General features: G+C 46.1%; 1 protein-coding gene across 6 annotated transcripts in view; it reads left to right on the forward strand.

The window, feature by feature from the left end:
* Mylk (myosin light chain kinase) overlaps positions 1 to 15185 on the forward strand; it is a 121244-nt gene that overhangs the window by 57737 nt on the left and 48322 nt on the right. For 5 of the 6 annotated variants that reach the window (XM_076867216.2, XM_076867217.2, XM_076867218.2 and 2 more), the window contains 2 exons: positions 12198 to 12248; positions 13242 to 13369. In XM_076867216.2, coding sequence (XP_076723331.1) covers positions 12198 to 12248; positions 13242 to 13369 — 179 coding nt within the window. Of the gene's footprint in view, positions 1 to 8824; positions 8828 to 12197; positions 12249 to 13241; positions 13370 to 15185 lie in introns of all 6 variants that reach the window. The other variant, XM_076867219.2, reaches the window with a different exon arrangement.

Here is a 15185-nt window from a genome sequence, read left to right on the forward strand (position 1 = left end):
ATCCTGATGACACAGAAGACCACTTCTCTTTTTCCGTTATGTAGCCATGTTTTATGACTTTCACCTTACTCTCCTCTTTCTTCCTCTCTCCCCCACTCCCTCCCTCCATTCCTTCCTTCCTTCTTTCCTTCTTTTGTTAGGCGATGTGTTCACCTTCCTGATGATGCATTTGGGTTCCCTGAACACAAGTCTGGGCGGGGTGTCAGACTTCAGTATGGTGGGGCAGCCAAAGTGAAAAGATATTTACCCAAAGTGGGGAAGTAATCCCCAAGAATAGTGGAGGGACCACTATCAAGAAGCTTCAAAGATCAAGAGTGGACATTAAATAAGTTATTGGAAGCGCAGAAAAACCAATCTAAGAAGAACCTAGTAGGGATGGGATAATAGTTATTCTTTCCAAATATTTTCTGGGACCATGCCATGTTCAATATTGGGAAATGAAAGCAGATGGGATGTTGTCCCGAAAAGAACGCCGGGACTGTGACTCGGGTGTCAAGTGGTAGTTCACTTCTCAGGGGCAGAGGTTCAGCAGCCTCCTGTCCAGTGTGATCCTGAGGGAGGTGAGGAGAGGTCAAAGGGGAACTGTGGAGGAGAAAAACAAGCAGGAGACAATGAGCAGACCCAGAGCTGGGCTCTTTGCCCTGGAAAACAGGAGGCTGTGGAAAACCCCAATCAAGTTGTCATCATCCAACTCTGGATCCGCAGCTGGGGCCCTGCCTGCATATTAGTTTCACCTGGGGAGCTTGGAAGCCACCACTGCCTGGACTGCTCCCCAGACTAATTAAATCAGAACCTCGGGTGGGAGCAGGGCTTCAGTATTTGTTTATGCTCCCAGGTCATTCCAGTGTGTGGTCACCCTGGAAAGCAACTGTCCAGAGGGAAACTGGTGCCCCCCACTGTTGGTCTAGGGCAGCAGAAGGGTATCTTCCTGCTGCCTCCGTGTAGAGCCAACACCCTGGGAGGGTCTCCCAAGGCACCCTGTGGTGTGGAGGGGCACAGCTTGCAGAAGGCTCTATGAAAATGCACACATTCCTGACAGGATTAACTCCATAACTCCATCTACCCCCAAATCCACTCACACCACAAATGTATTCAGTTTCTTCTTTCTGTGTATTTATGTATTTGTGAATATATAAATACATCAGCAGGATTTTTCTCCCCATAGAAATGAAATCCTGAAGTCTGTCTCTCTCTGCCACATGCATTACCTTCCGCAGTCCAAGACATGTCCAGTTTCATGAGCGGTCTGTGTGTGTGTGTGTGTGTGTGTGTGTGTGTGTGTGCTTTTGTCAAGGGCCAAAACGTACCTAATCTAGGGAGGAAATCCATCTTTCCTGAGGGAAGGGTGAGTGATTTTCCTGTCAAACATTGTGGCCAGATCCTTCTCTGCATGGCCTCCTCTTTCCAGCATGATAGTTTGGTCCTGTAAGCCAGCAGTTGAGGAGCAGAGTGGACAAAGCTTACCCCCACTCTGTCCTGGGGGCCCCTGGGAGCCTCATTGTGGCCAAGCACTTGAAGAGCCAAATCAGTGTGCTCCGAGTGAGCTGACAGGAGGATGAAAGGAAATGGAGCAAAGCACAAATTGACCTGGTGGACACCAGCTCACAGATGAAAGAGGGAGATGGTGTGCGGTGGGTGGGGCGGGGGGGGGCGGTGGTTAGAATGAGGGAGCCTCCAGACCAGGTTATGAAGGAGGAGAGGAGTGTAATTTGTGTGGTTTGGTTGAGGAGGAATGATAACATAAGAGGGAGAGAGGCAGGCAGGAGCTTGGGGTGAAACCGCAGAGGCCAGAGTGAGGGCAGCTGAGCGGAGCCCCTGGGCAGCAGCCTTAGCCTCAGGTGCTCTGGCTAGGTCACTTCCGCTCTCTCACTCTGCTCTGCTACAAGTGGTTGCTGTTCCCATTTTGCAAATGAGTGAAACTGATTCTAAGAGACAAATTTATCATGCCCCAGGGCCTCCCAGCTGGGAAGGAGTAGAACTATGATGCCAAGCCTGATCTACGCTCCTGTCACGGCCCCCTGCACCTTGTCCTCTCAGGGATGTACTCTGGGCTGTCCACACAGGCTGAGCAGAGCTTCCTCCAGCCCTTGGGGCAGAAGGAGGAGAGAGGGATTGGGCCCCAGGACTGGCAGAGGTCTGGTTGTCATTCAGCTGGGGGATAGGGAGGGCAGCAGCTGGCACGCATACCTGGATTCAGAGGCTTATCAAGGTGTTTACTGTATGCCCTCGCTGGGATCTTTTCTATATCTAATTTCAAAGTTACAGGAAAATTACAAGAATAGTACAAGAAACTCTTAAATGCTCCTTACTTGAAATTCAACAATTATTTACATTTTGTTCCTTTTTTATCATTTTCTATGTGTGTATATATATATATGTTCATTTGGGTGGATGGATCCATATAAGACCAAATTTTATATCCATGCCCTGGACTTCTAACTCACTGTGTGTCTTCTAAGAATGTAACCACAGTGCAATTATTGAAATCAGGAAATTTGATATTGAACAATGGCATTCTCTCATCAACCCACAGTCTACCTTCCAGTTTAATACCAGTGGATTCACGGATTTCTCCTATTAGTCTGTATAAGGTGGTGATCTTTTGAAGAGATCAATGAGCATTTTACAACTTGAGTAGCTGGCCCCTGAGTGGGTTCATAATCAGTATTTGATTTTCTATCAATTCATGAGTTCTATGCTTTAGGGTTCCTGTCTCCACTGTGATTTAAGGATTATACAGATGGAACATCCCTTTTATTCCATGCCTGGCCTTGAGCCTCATCTCTGACATTGGACCATCCCAGTCACTTTGTTAGACTGTCTCAGATTATGATGCTTTTATTTATTTTTTTAATATTTATTCTTTAGTTTTAGGTGGACACAATATCTTTATTTTGTTTTTACTGTGCTGAGAATCGAATCCAGTGCCTCACGCATGCTAGGCGAGCACGCTACCCCTTGAGCCACATCCCCAGCCCATGATGCTTTTATTTTATTTTTGCTATACCAAGGCTTCATGCATGCATGCCAGGCAAGTACTCTACCACAGAGCTACATACCAGCCCCAACTCCCACCCACCTTTTTATAAGATGGGGCCTCATTTTGTTGGCTGAGTCTGTCCTCAAACTAGCAAATCCTCCTGCCTCAGCTCCATGAGTTCCTGGGATTACAGGTGTGCACCACTGAGCCCAGCTGATGCTTTTAAATATCTTCGCCACCACTCCCAAACCCATGTGTCTCCCTGAAACCAAAAGTCGTGTCAATTTGAAAGCATTTTTGGATATCAAACAATGTCCAGTTTTTGTGAAGGTTTTCCCCAAATCAAATCTTTCTTCTAAACATTTTCTGCAGGTTGGGGGAAGTGCTAGGTCCTGAAAGGACTTAAAGGGCTGGAAGCAGTGGCTCAGCAGACTGAGGCAGGAGGATCATGAGTTCAAAGCCAGCCCCAGTAAAAGCGAGGCGCTAAGCAATTCAGGGAGACCCTGTCTCTAAATAAAATACAAAATAGGGCTGGGGATGTGGCTTAGTGCTTGAGTGCCCCTGAATTCCATCCCCAATACCAAAAAAAAAAAAAAAAAAAGGCCGGGGGCTGAAAGGAAATGCTAGAGAGGTTGGCATTTGGCATCAAGACTTGCCTGATAGTGAAAGATGTGGGACTGGAGAGAAACTGAGATTTTTCCATAAACATCTCTGAAAGCAGGCAGCAACTCCACTTTCTCCCAACCAAAGTGGTGGCTGATCTATGGGTATAATAGTGCCCAGTGACTTCCACACACATGTGTGTGACCCTGTGATGCCCACCCACCCGGCTGCTACCTCTAATTTCTTCCCCAGCTCACCTAGTATCTTCCATAATTCAATTAACTGGTGATGAGTCCTCCCCAGGAAGAACCTAGGGGCACCCTGCTGGCCCTGTTGCCCAACCATCTTGAGCTGCCTCCTTCACAAATATCCTGATGTTCTATGTCTTGGGGGCTTGGGAATGGGTGTTTGCAGTAACCGGAGGAGCTGTGTCCTCCTAGAACCTTCCTAATGTGAAGGAAGGTGAGTGGAAAATTTGCCCAGAGATTTTCATTCTAGGAAAACAACCAATATTTCTTCTCAAGTCTGTAAGGACACTGCAAGGAGGCCTTGAACGTGCCCCAGTGCTGGGCAGCAGGATTCAGGCTTCTTGGAGTAGGTGCTCACTTCACTCCACCCAGCCTGTGTCCCTTTCAGGAGCCTTTTTCAGAAAGTGAATGCCGATTTGGGGAATTGTGAAGGGTTTGATGCCTATTTTTAGTTAACTACTTAAAAAGGGAAATGTCCCTAGAGAGGCAGAGATCCAGGGACCTGCTGTACCCAAGGCCATTTAGTGCTAGCTCCCTAATTCTCCTCTCAGACTTTTCACTCTTGGCAGGGATGCACTTGTGTCTTCAGGTTGAGTGGTCTGTAGACTGTGAGACACTGATTCCCTCTCTTCCAGGACAGAAGAAAAGTTCTGGAGATGGGGGTTAGTTTAGACTTGGTCAGTCTGGACCAGAAGAAAAGTCAGATTACCTGATGTCAGACATGAGGAAACTGCTTTCCCCAGCCCTGCCCCAGCTTTCCCATGAGGCTTTCAAATTTGATGCTTTGATATGTGATTATTTTATTGGGCTACTTCACTTCCAAACTCCCTCTCCTATCTACTCAGGAGGGCTTAACACCTAGCCATTTTGATCTAGAAGGTGACAGAACAGAGACTTCTCCTTGTCACAGAAAGTTGCACACAGAATCCCAGGGCTCTTCTCTCTCTCAACATCAGAGCCCAGGTCTAGGGTGGGGTATTCCTTGGGAATTCCAAGATAACAGAGACCTTTTTGGTTCCACTCATTCCTTGAATAGCTACTTATCAAGCATGTGCCAGGTATCGTGCTAAGCACCGGGGATACAGAAGAGACCCTATTGTTGTCCTTAGGCAACTTGCTGTAATACATGCGTATCAGGAGCTGATTTTTTTCTTAATTTTTTAAATTTGTTTTAATTAGTTATACATGCCAGTAAAATTAATTTATGCACTTTGATATATCATACATAGCATACATAGATGGGCTAGATTTTCTCATTTTTCTGATTGTACACGTTGTAGAATCACATCAGTCATATGTACATAAGGTAATAATGTCTGTTCCATTTTACTATCATTCCTATCCCCACCTCCCCTCTCCTCCCCTCCTTTCACTCTCCTCTATCTCATCTAAGATAACACTATTCTTCCCTATTGCCTCCCCCCCCCCTTGTGAATTAGCATCCACATATCAGAGAAAACATTCGGCCTTGGTTTTGGGGGGATTTTTATTTTGCTTAGCATGATACTCTCCAACTTCAGGAGCTGATTTTGGCAATGGCAGTGCATTGGATGAGCATTGTGGGACATGAACCCAGCCTGGTGGTAGCAATGACTGAGCTGAGACCTGTCTGAAGAATGTGCAAGAGTCAGCCCAGGGAGGGGGCCCCAACACGTACAAGGAGCTGAAGGCAAAAGGCTGGTGTTGCAGAAACCAAAAAAAATTCAATGTAGAATATAGAGCACTGCCACCCAGGGGACTGTGCAGGGACCATCCATGGCACCTGGAAGCCTGGAATCTATTTTTAACAAGTTCTCCAGGTGATCACAATACATGCTAAATTGTGAGAACCATGGATATTGAGTATAGAGGGCATAATGGAGGTGCTCCCCAAGAGGGTGCAATGGGAAAGAAGGCTGAAGATGGAAGCCAGGGATAGCTCAGGGCCCTTTTCAGGTCAGGTGGGCTTGGTCCTGAGTGGCAGTGAGTAGCCACTGGAGAGATTTTAGTCACTGGAATGACTTCAGATTTTTATTTGAGAAAGACAACTTTTTTGGGGGTGACCTATGTGTTAGGACAAGGCTGGGAGACCAGAGGCCTAGGGGTGGTACCCTTTGGACTGGGTGACAATGAAGGGCATGTGGGCAAATTGAGCAGGTATTTAGTTGATGAAATCAGTGGGCATTTGTGAGTAGATATGGCCTTGGAAAGATGAGGACAGGAGCAGTTTGGAAAGAAGATCCTGGATATGGTTTTGGCAATGTGGGCTTGCAGTATGTTTGGCATCTCCCGAGGAGATGATGGTTAGGTGGTTGGATGCAGAGGTGTGGACTCAGGAAACGGGAAAATGTGGACAGGAGAGGGTGATAGAAAAGAGGACTAAGTACCCAGAAAGTTTGAGGGGGACAGGCTGTGCCAGGAGGAGTGTGTGTCTGGGGCTTCCTGCCTCTTGGAGGTGCCTGAGACCCTCCTCAGAGGGGCAAACTTTGTGGCAAGTTAGAGAGGGATCTGCCCTCCTCACCCAACTCCCTGTGGCTAGTAGCCAACATGGAATTTGTAAAATGGTTGAATTTCATTTTCCTTCTAGGATGTTTCTCTATGATAGTGGTGGGTATATAAAAGTTGGATTGTTGGAGACGGGGACAAGAGTCAAAGGGCCAGCAGAAATAATAAAATAATAAGCCTTAATCCAGAGAAGAGGAAACTGGGTAGTAACCCAAGGAGTACTAAGAGTTTGGGCATCTGGACCAGCAAGAGGATCCAAATTGGGGAGAAGGAGCACAGGGTGCTGCATAGAAGCCTCATGTAGGTACAAAGCTCAACTGATCTATAGGTGGCCCGCTAAGTAGTTGAAGGAGCTACAGGAGTGGAGAAATCCTCTGGGGATCGGTTTGGGAAAGAGGGGTGAAGGGGGCGGGGGAAGGGCTGGTGGTAGAGCATGCACTGTATGCTCTGTTTTCTTTACAACAGATTTTATTTATGTTTCTCACATCTTTTAAATATGGAAACTGAAGCTCTAAGAAGTTAAATAACAAGTTTTAAGCCTCACAGCTTAGTGAGTGACAAGCAGTACTGAACCCAAGTCTAGCTCCAGAGCTTGTGGCCCCTCTGCAGTTCTGTAGGTCAGAGAAGGATTCCAAAGACCTGGGTTGGAGCAGAGCCTCAGCCTTAGCTGGAGAAGAAAGTAGCCAGACACCAGATGGCAGGAGGCTGTGGTCCTATTTCTAGCCAGGCCATGCCTGGTTCTATGAACTTGGCAAGCCACCTGACTTTTAGGAGACTCCATCTCCTCCATGAAATGAAAGCAGGTGAGATGCCCTACTTGTGTGTGTTTGGAGTAAGAACCACATGGGGAGCTTCCTCTGAAAGAAATGGGGTTTTAGAATTCAATGACTCTGCTTCCCTGTGAGCCCAGAACATCATTAATGGATTCCAGCAGATGGTCATATAAAATATGGATAGCATACAGAACATTTTTAACATTTAAAATTGTTGTTACTGATAGGAATCAAACCAGCTTCCAATGCTAGCCAACTCAAACAGTGTAGTTCCAAATTTATAGAACAAACAAAAATACAGCCTTCAATCTTATTTAACTGTAACATTGAAAGATCCATATTAGTTAGGACTTTACTTGTAGCTGCATATGTTAACCCAGAGCCACCAAGCATAGGGTATGACTTAGGAATCTGATTTTCTGCTGCCCCATCTCCTTGTGAGCTCCCAGCTCCCCACGCAGGGACTATCAACCTCCTTCCCCCATCCCACCCTGCCAGAGCTCATCTATAAGCATTATGTTCTGGGGCTGCCATAGAAAGGCACCATGTGCTGAGTGCTTTAAACAATAGAAATTTGCTTTCTTGAAGTTCTGGAGGCCAGAAATCCAATATCAAGGTCTCTTTCCTTGTCTTGTAGATGGCCATCTTCTCCCTGTATTGTCACATGATCTTCTGTGTATGTGCATATGCCCCCAGTTAGTTGGTGTTTCTTTTTCTCTCCTTCATGCTCTTCCCATGCCACCCCCTGACTCCCCACATATCCCTGCTGCCACTTCCTCTCCTTCTTATAAGGACACAAGTCAGATTAGATTAGAGCCCACTCTTATGGCCTATTTTAACATAATCACCTCTTTAAAGGCCCTGTCTTCAAATATAAGTCACATCCTTAGGAACTGGGGTTAGGACTTCAAGGTATGAATTTGGGGAATGCTGTCCAGCCCATAATAGTTCCCGCCACTGCCCCCCATCCAGTTCCTCTGAACAGAAGGCCTCTTCCTCCTGAGAAAGTCAGATCATCTTTGGTAGACACCCTCTCTCCTTCCCAGCAGCCCAGGTTGAAGGAGGGCAGGGACTCTGTGGCTTGGCCAGTCATGGGAGTCCACAGTTGGCTTTTCCATGCTCTTCCTCTCTAGCATCTTTAGGTTCTCCTACCCTCTCCCCTAAGTCCTGGCCATGTGTCTTCTAACCTGTCCTCTTCTCTCACTTCAGGAGAGTCTTTGGCTTGGCATTTCCCATTCTGTCACCCTGGTCCTCTTCTCTTTGGGAGCCCCTTCCCACAGTCTGTCCTCCACCCTTCTGTGGTGGTATTCCTCCTACTAGTCTCAGGTGCTTCCACAGACCCATCTCCGTGCAGCTCCCCACGGGGAGCCCCCACCTGGGATCAGACCTGGCCCTTCTCATCTTTCATTTCATTCTTCCCCCCAAACAACCAATCCAGCTTCACAGTTCCTTCGTGATCACAGGTTTGATTCTGAAAGCTTTCTTTTCTAGTCTCCACCAACCTCTCTCTATAATTCTGACCCTGGGCTTCTAGCCTGCATACACATTGATTCTTTCATCCACCAAATTCACTTGACTAAGCCAAACATCTTTTACTCCCAGATACCATATTCCTTCAAAATAATTTTCCCCATCTACCTAAGCAAGAAACCTTAAAGTAATCCTTCTACCTCCCTTTGTCTCTCAATTGTCTTATCTTTTCTGTGTGGGCCCTGATCGGTGCCTTCCGGGGTTAGGCAGTGGCCTCCTAACAGGATACCCTTGTCTCCCAGGCGTCAGAATCACCTGTAGGGGACTTCGAGCCCAGTCTAAGGGTAGTTTCTGTGAGAACTCCCTATTCACAAGGACAAAGGCCTAACTCTCAAACTTGGCATTTGAGACCAGCACTGTCCTGTACAACTTTCTGTAATGGTGAGAGTGTTCTGTCTGCACAGTGAGAGAGCTGTTACCCATGTGTGCTCTTAAGCACTTTAAATGTAACTAGTGTAACATAGAAGCCATATTTTTAATTTTCTTTGTGACAGTATCTTCACACCATTGGACTCTGTTACCAGCCCTGCCCTCAAGACACTCTCCACCATACACCACCCTGCTCTCCACTCAGAGCCCTGTCTGCTGCTGATCTGGGAACTCTTCCTTCCCTAGTCCCCAGGTCCTTCTCATGCCCCACAGCCTTTTGACCAGGTCCCCAACCCACAGTGTTGTATCTGTCTTCTGCGTAAACAACCACACTGACTAGCACATTTTTAAAATTATTATTTCTGTTTAACTTTTCTTTTTGTTTTAGTCAGCTCTTTCGCTGTTGTGACTAAAAGACCCAACCAGAACAATTGTAGAGAAGGAAAAGTTTATTTAAGGGCTCACAGTCTCAGAGGTCTCAATCCGTAGACAGTGGGCTCCATTCCTCGGGGCCTCAGGTGAGAATGTGGCAGAGGGCTGGGGATGTGGCTCAAGCAGTAGTGCGCTCGCCTGGCATGCGTGCCGCCCGGGTTTGATCCTCAGCACCACATACAAACAAAGATGCTGTGTCCGCCGAAAACTAAAAAAAAAATAAATATTAAAAAAAAAAAAAAGAATGTGGCAGAGGGAAGTAGCTCACATGGTGATCAGGAAACAGAGAGAGAGACTCCACTTGCCAGGTGCAAATATATATCCCAAAGCCACACCCCAGTTCCCACCTCCTCCAGCCAGACCCTAATACTTCAGTTATCACTCAGTGAATCCCTATCAGGGGATTAATTCACTGATTGGGTTAAGTCTCTAACAACCCAATTATTTCTCTTGTGAACTTTCGTGCATTGTCTCACCTGTGAGCTTTTTGGGGACACCTCATAATCAAACCATAGCACTTTTGAAATAATTTCAAACTTTGAGAAAAATTACAAAATGAGTACAAATAATTCTTACATACCCTTCATCCAGATTCCTCAGATATTAACATTTTACTGTTTAGTTTTTCCTATGTCCTTTCCCTCTCTTTTTATCATCTCTCTCCCTTACCTCCCTCCCACATATACATATGTGTATATACATATACTTACGTTTTATGAGCAGTTTGAATACCCATAATACTCATACACATCAATACTTCAGTGTGCATTTTTCCTAAAAACAGGGATAATCTCATATAAATACACAGTTTGATGGTTAAAAAAGGAAACTAACACTGATATGATACCATTATCTTCTTTATTGACCTTATTCAAGTGTGCCCAAATGTCCTATAAAATCCTTTATGGCAAAAGGTTTAAAAACAAGACATAAAGAAGCCCTTCCAGCTGTATACACATCCTAATAGTCAGGGCCCTGAAGATGAGCCTTGACTAAGATTACATAGTTTGGTTTGCCCCCAGAACTCCGGCAGGAGTGTACTGGTGGGCATTTGCCTAGCACATAGAAGACCCTCTGATTTGGGAGAAGGGTGGATGGAGAATTAACGCAGTGAGCCAGGGTGAACCTGGGGAAACAGGCCTCGACCTGGGCCTAGCCACGTAGTTGTGCTTCTGCTGGTTTGCCTCCTTTCGGCAGCCATCCTGGGGAATTCAGCCAGGTGGCAGGCTCTTCCCTCTGTAGAAATGCATGGCTAATCTTTCATGCAGTTAGCTAAGCTGCCTGTGGTCACCAGCAGCTCCACAGCCAGCCCAGGACATAGTGCTGCTGCTTTGTGGTCCTCAGAGGCGAAGCTACATAGTTGTGTAACTGTTAAAAGTAACTCACTCAAACAGTTATCAAGGGCCTAATATGTGCCAGGAACACTGGGTGTGCAGCAGTGAGCAAAGAAAAATCCCTGCCCTCAGAAAGCTTACATTTTAGTGACTGGGGACTGCAAACAGGAAATAAGTATATGGCTTGTCACATGGTACCTGAAGGGGATAGTTCCTCAACGTAGGGCTGGTAAGGAGCACTGGGGTCAGAGGCTGCAATTTGTAGAGGGTGGCAGCGGACAGTCTCATGGGTGAAGTGGCTTCCCCACTTTTTGTATTAAGGTGTAATTTCCCTGCAGTAGTCTTCGCCCTTTCAAGTGCACAGTTCTGTGAGCCTTGACAAACTTGTATAATCACATGATGACCACCCCAGTCCAGATAATTATTCTGTCGCCTCTGTGCCCCTTGATAGTCAGCCCTCCCACTCCATCTCTGGAAGCCATTGATCTGTTCTTTGTCCTTATAGTTTTGCCTTTTTCTAGAATATCATATACATAGAATTACACAGCACAAAATCTTTAGAATCTGGCTTCTCATAGCTGTAATTCCTCCGTGTTGTATGTACCCACAGTTTGTTCCTTTTTGTTGGTGAGAAGTATTTCATTGTATCAGTGTTCCATGACCATCCATTCTCCAGTTGAGGGACATTGGCATATCTTCTAATTTGGGACAATTATATATATGGCCACTGTAAGCTTCACAGGCAGGTGTTTGTGTGCATGTACATTTACAGTCACTTTAATAAATAGGTTAAAGGACTTTTGAGCAAAGACCTGAAAGAGATGTGAAAACAAGCTATGAAAATAGTTGAGGATATGTCTGCCCATGTACCATATTACTTAGCCAAGTGGATAGATTTGTACTGTACAACTTTTCTTTTTGAGACATTTTTCTTATTTGAGTTATTTAGAGAAAGTAGGGTAGGAAGAGAGGATGCCATTCATTCATTGATCTATTCAACAAACATTGAAAAAAAAAAAAGCCACCAGTCCATAGTCTGTGACCCAAAGGAAGTCTGGGATCCTTGGATCCACACCAAAGGCTAATTTTAGTTGCTTTATCTGACATAATTTCCTCTATGGCAGTTTCCTGAAAGTCAGGGTAAGAGAGTAGTTAGTCAGTTTGGGGTTATCTTCTATGAATAGGACTATGGCTTCAGCATTTTTTGAGTTTTTGATCTCATTGGAGGTTCCAGGGACTCTTCCAGAGGCCCCTGAGAACTCATGTCCATTTGATTATGAGGTTGTCTGTAGGAGGACTGCAGGGAGATGTCTGGAGAGACATATTCAAATGAGGGTTCCCTCCGGATGAGGGGCCAGTGGGCAAGACAGCATCCTCCCAGGATTCAGGGGCTCTGTGGAAAAACAGAACAGACAGAAAGTAACTTGTGAACGTTTCGTTTTAGGTGATGCAACTGTGAAAAAGAAACCTGCCCCCAAGACACCTCCGAAGGCAGGTAATTAGTCACAGCCCCACCTGGGGCCAGGCAGTCATCTGCCAGGGGGGCTTTCCTTTACCCTACTAGACTAGCCCACTGGGTATGTGATCAGGAGACCCTTCCCCAGTTCAAACTCTGCATTTATCAAGCAGAATCTGCTCCTTGAATGGGCCCTCTGGCCAGCCTGGTGCCTGGACCTTTTTCCCGCTGCGTCCTTCCCTTGTAGACATAGCATCGCAGTCCCCGCAGCTCTCTCATCCCTTCAGAGAAATTCTGCCTCACCCTCCGTCCTCTGCTCTGCCCCCATGTGGAGGACCCACTTTGTGCTGCTTCTGTGTCCTGCTCTGATATGTCTTTGTTCAAGAAGTCCCTGACTGTTCTCCACGGAAGGGTGTGAAGTGCATTGATCCTGTCTACTAGATGGTCCAGGAGTCAGATGGCAGGGCACTACCAAATTAATAAGTGAATGAGTTAAGCCTGGTGAGGAGCACTGGGCACGGGGTTGCAATTTGTAGAGGGCCACTAGGGATGATCTCATGGGTGAAATGGGTTCTTCCCACTTTTTGTATTAAGGTGAAATTTCCCTGCAGTATTCTTCACCCTTTCTAGTGCACTGTTCTGTGAGCCTTGACAAACTTGAACAATCACATGATGACCACTCCATTAGCTCCAAACCCACGAACAGTCTTTCCTATAGGAGGTAGGGTTTAGGATGTAGATTCAAGCAACTGGGGTGAGATGCAAATTTCAGTGTGATCAATAAATGGAGAATTATGCCATATAAATTATGTGGGTCACACCAAAGGGAATCAGAATAAAGAAATGAATAAACCTAGCTTGTCCCTGAGCTCAGATATTCTGGATCAAGGGTCAGCGCCCTCAGTGTTAGCCTGAGGGTTCTGGAAGGCAAGGGAGGAGCCAGCATACCAGCATGGGCAGTAAGTGACATCAGTGAGGCCAGAAGGCCTGGGATCTCCTCCATCTTGCTCATTTTCTGCCTGTCCTCTCCAGCTATGCCTCCTCAGATCATCCAGTTTCCCGAGGACCAAAAGGTGCGTGCAGGAGAGTCGGTGGAGCTGTTCGGGAAAGTGACTGGCACCCAGCCCATCACCTGTACCTGGATGAAGTTCCGAAAGCAGGTCAGTAACAGGAGGGGGTGGCCTGAAGACAACCCATAGCCCCTGAGCCCAAAGGACTGAGAAATGTTTTTCATCAATTTAGAGAGACCCCCCCCCCCGACACACACCTACCCATCATCCACCCACCAAACCTAAGTTTTACTAACAGTTTCTTCCAAGTTTACCAAAATCCCTGCTTTATAGATAATTTGTAAAATAAAACTACTCGTGGGTCTCATCCCATCATGGTATCGGCCTAGAATCCCATTCAGAGTCAGGAAAATAAAACCAAGACCTCAGATGACGGCTCAGATACCATGAGCTCTGTGTAATCCCGTACTAGCCTGCTGATTCCTTCTGTGATAACGGCTTAAACTTGCCACAGGCTGAAAAAAAATCAAGGTGCATCTTAGTGTTCAGAGAGTAAATTATATATTGAATAGAATTTTGGCTCTCAGACTAGGACTTACAATGATTCCTGTGGAAAAGTGTTTGAATTTCCAACGAGCTTTTAAAAGAACTTGGGGGACCCAGCCTTTCCACCACTGCCGCCCGGGTAGTGTGTGCCCATGTGTGTGATCAGCAGAGGTCCTGGAATGATGGGCTGGCTCTGGATCAGGAGCCCTACAGAAGGTCTTCCATTGCTCATTTCCATGCCATTCAAATTGCTCTAGGCTCAGCAATAAGCTGCTAGTATCAGGGAGGACTGTAGGATGGGAATCAGAGATGGAGACGGAAAGCTGGCCTTTGGCATCCCAAGGACATCGGCCCTGGCTTGTCTGGGCTACTATTATCTGAAATAAGACAGAATCTCATCCCTTTTCAGAGACACCTGGCCAAGTCCCAGCTCTGTCCATCAGTGTTGGGAATGTTCTGTGTCTGTGCTGAACACAGAGGTGCCACTGTCCCTGTGTGGCTGTTGAGCAGTGAGGTGTGGCTAGCATCCGAGGAACTAAATTTTTGATTTCAACTAATTAAAGATTGTTAAACAATTTTGTTGAGATATAATTCATGTAGTATAAAAATTCATCCTTTTAAAGTATACAATTCAGTAGTTTTGACAGATTCCTAAGGTTGTACAAGCATCATTATCTAATCCTCACCCTCACTCACTTCTTTAAGTTCCAGGCTCATCAGCAGCCATTCCTTCCCTTCCTCCCGCCTCTGACAATCCTATCCTGGGTTCTGTCACCATACACTTGCCTATTCTGGACATTTCATTTAAGTGGAATAGACAATATATCACCTTTTGTGTCTGGATTTTGTGTGTGTGTGGTACTGGGGATTGAACCCAGGGCCTCACACATGCTAGGCAAGTGCTATAACACCCAGCCCTTCTTGTAGGGAGATGGGTCCTGGGGATTGTACCCATGGGTGTTTCACTACTAAACTATATCTCCAGATTTTTTAATATTTTACTTTGTGACAGGGTCTTGCTAAGTTGCTGAGGCTAGCCTCGAACTTGCAATCCTCCTGCCTCAGCCTTCCAAGTTGCTGGGCTTACAGGTGTGCACCACCAGGCTTATCTTAGATGTTTGTTTGTGTTTTCTTTCTTAGCATAAAGTTTTCAAAGCTCACCAATGTTGTAGCATGAATCAGTACATTATTTCTTTTTATAGATGAATAATAAAGACCACATTTTGTTATCCCACTCATCAGTTGATGGATATTTGATCTGTTTCCACTTCATTGAAATTTAAATAGCCACGTGTATTTCTCAGCCACTGCATTGGTTAGCACAGCAGAGGCAGGAGCCCACTAGGGTGTGTTTTGTGGATGCCTTGGCTCAGATGCATTCTATCATCCCACCCCAGAGTGGTAGCAGGAGACTGGTCCC

The sequence above is a fragment of the Callospermophilus lateralis genome, chromosome 10 (assembly GCF_048772815.1).
Source record: "Callospermophilus lateralis isolate mCalLat2 chromosome 10, mCalLat2.hap1, whole genome shotgun sequence".
Taxonomy (NCBI): domain Eukaryota; kingdom Metazoa; phylum Chordata; class Mammalia; order Rodentia; family Sciuridae; genus Callospermophilus; species Callospermophilus lateralis.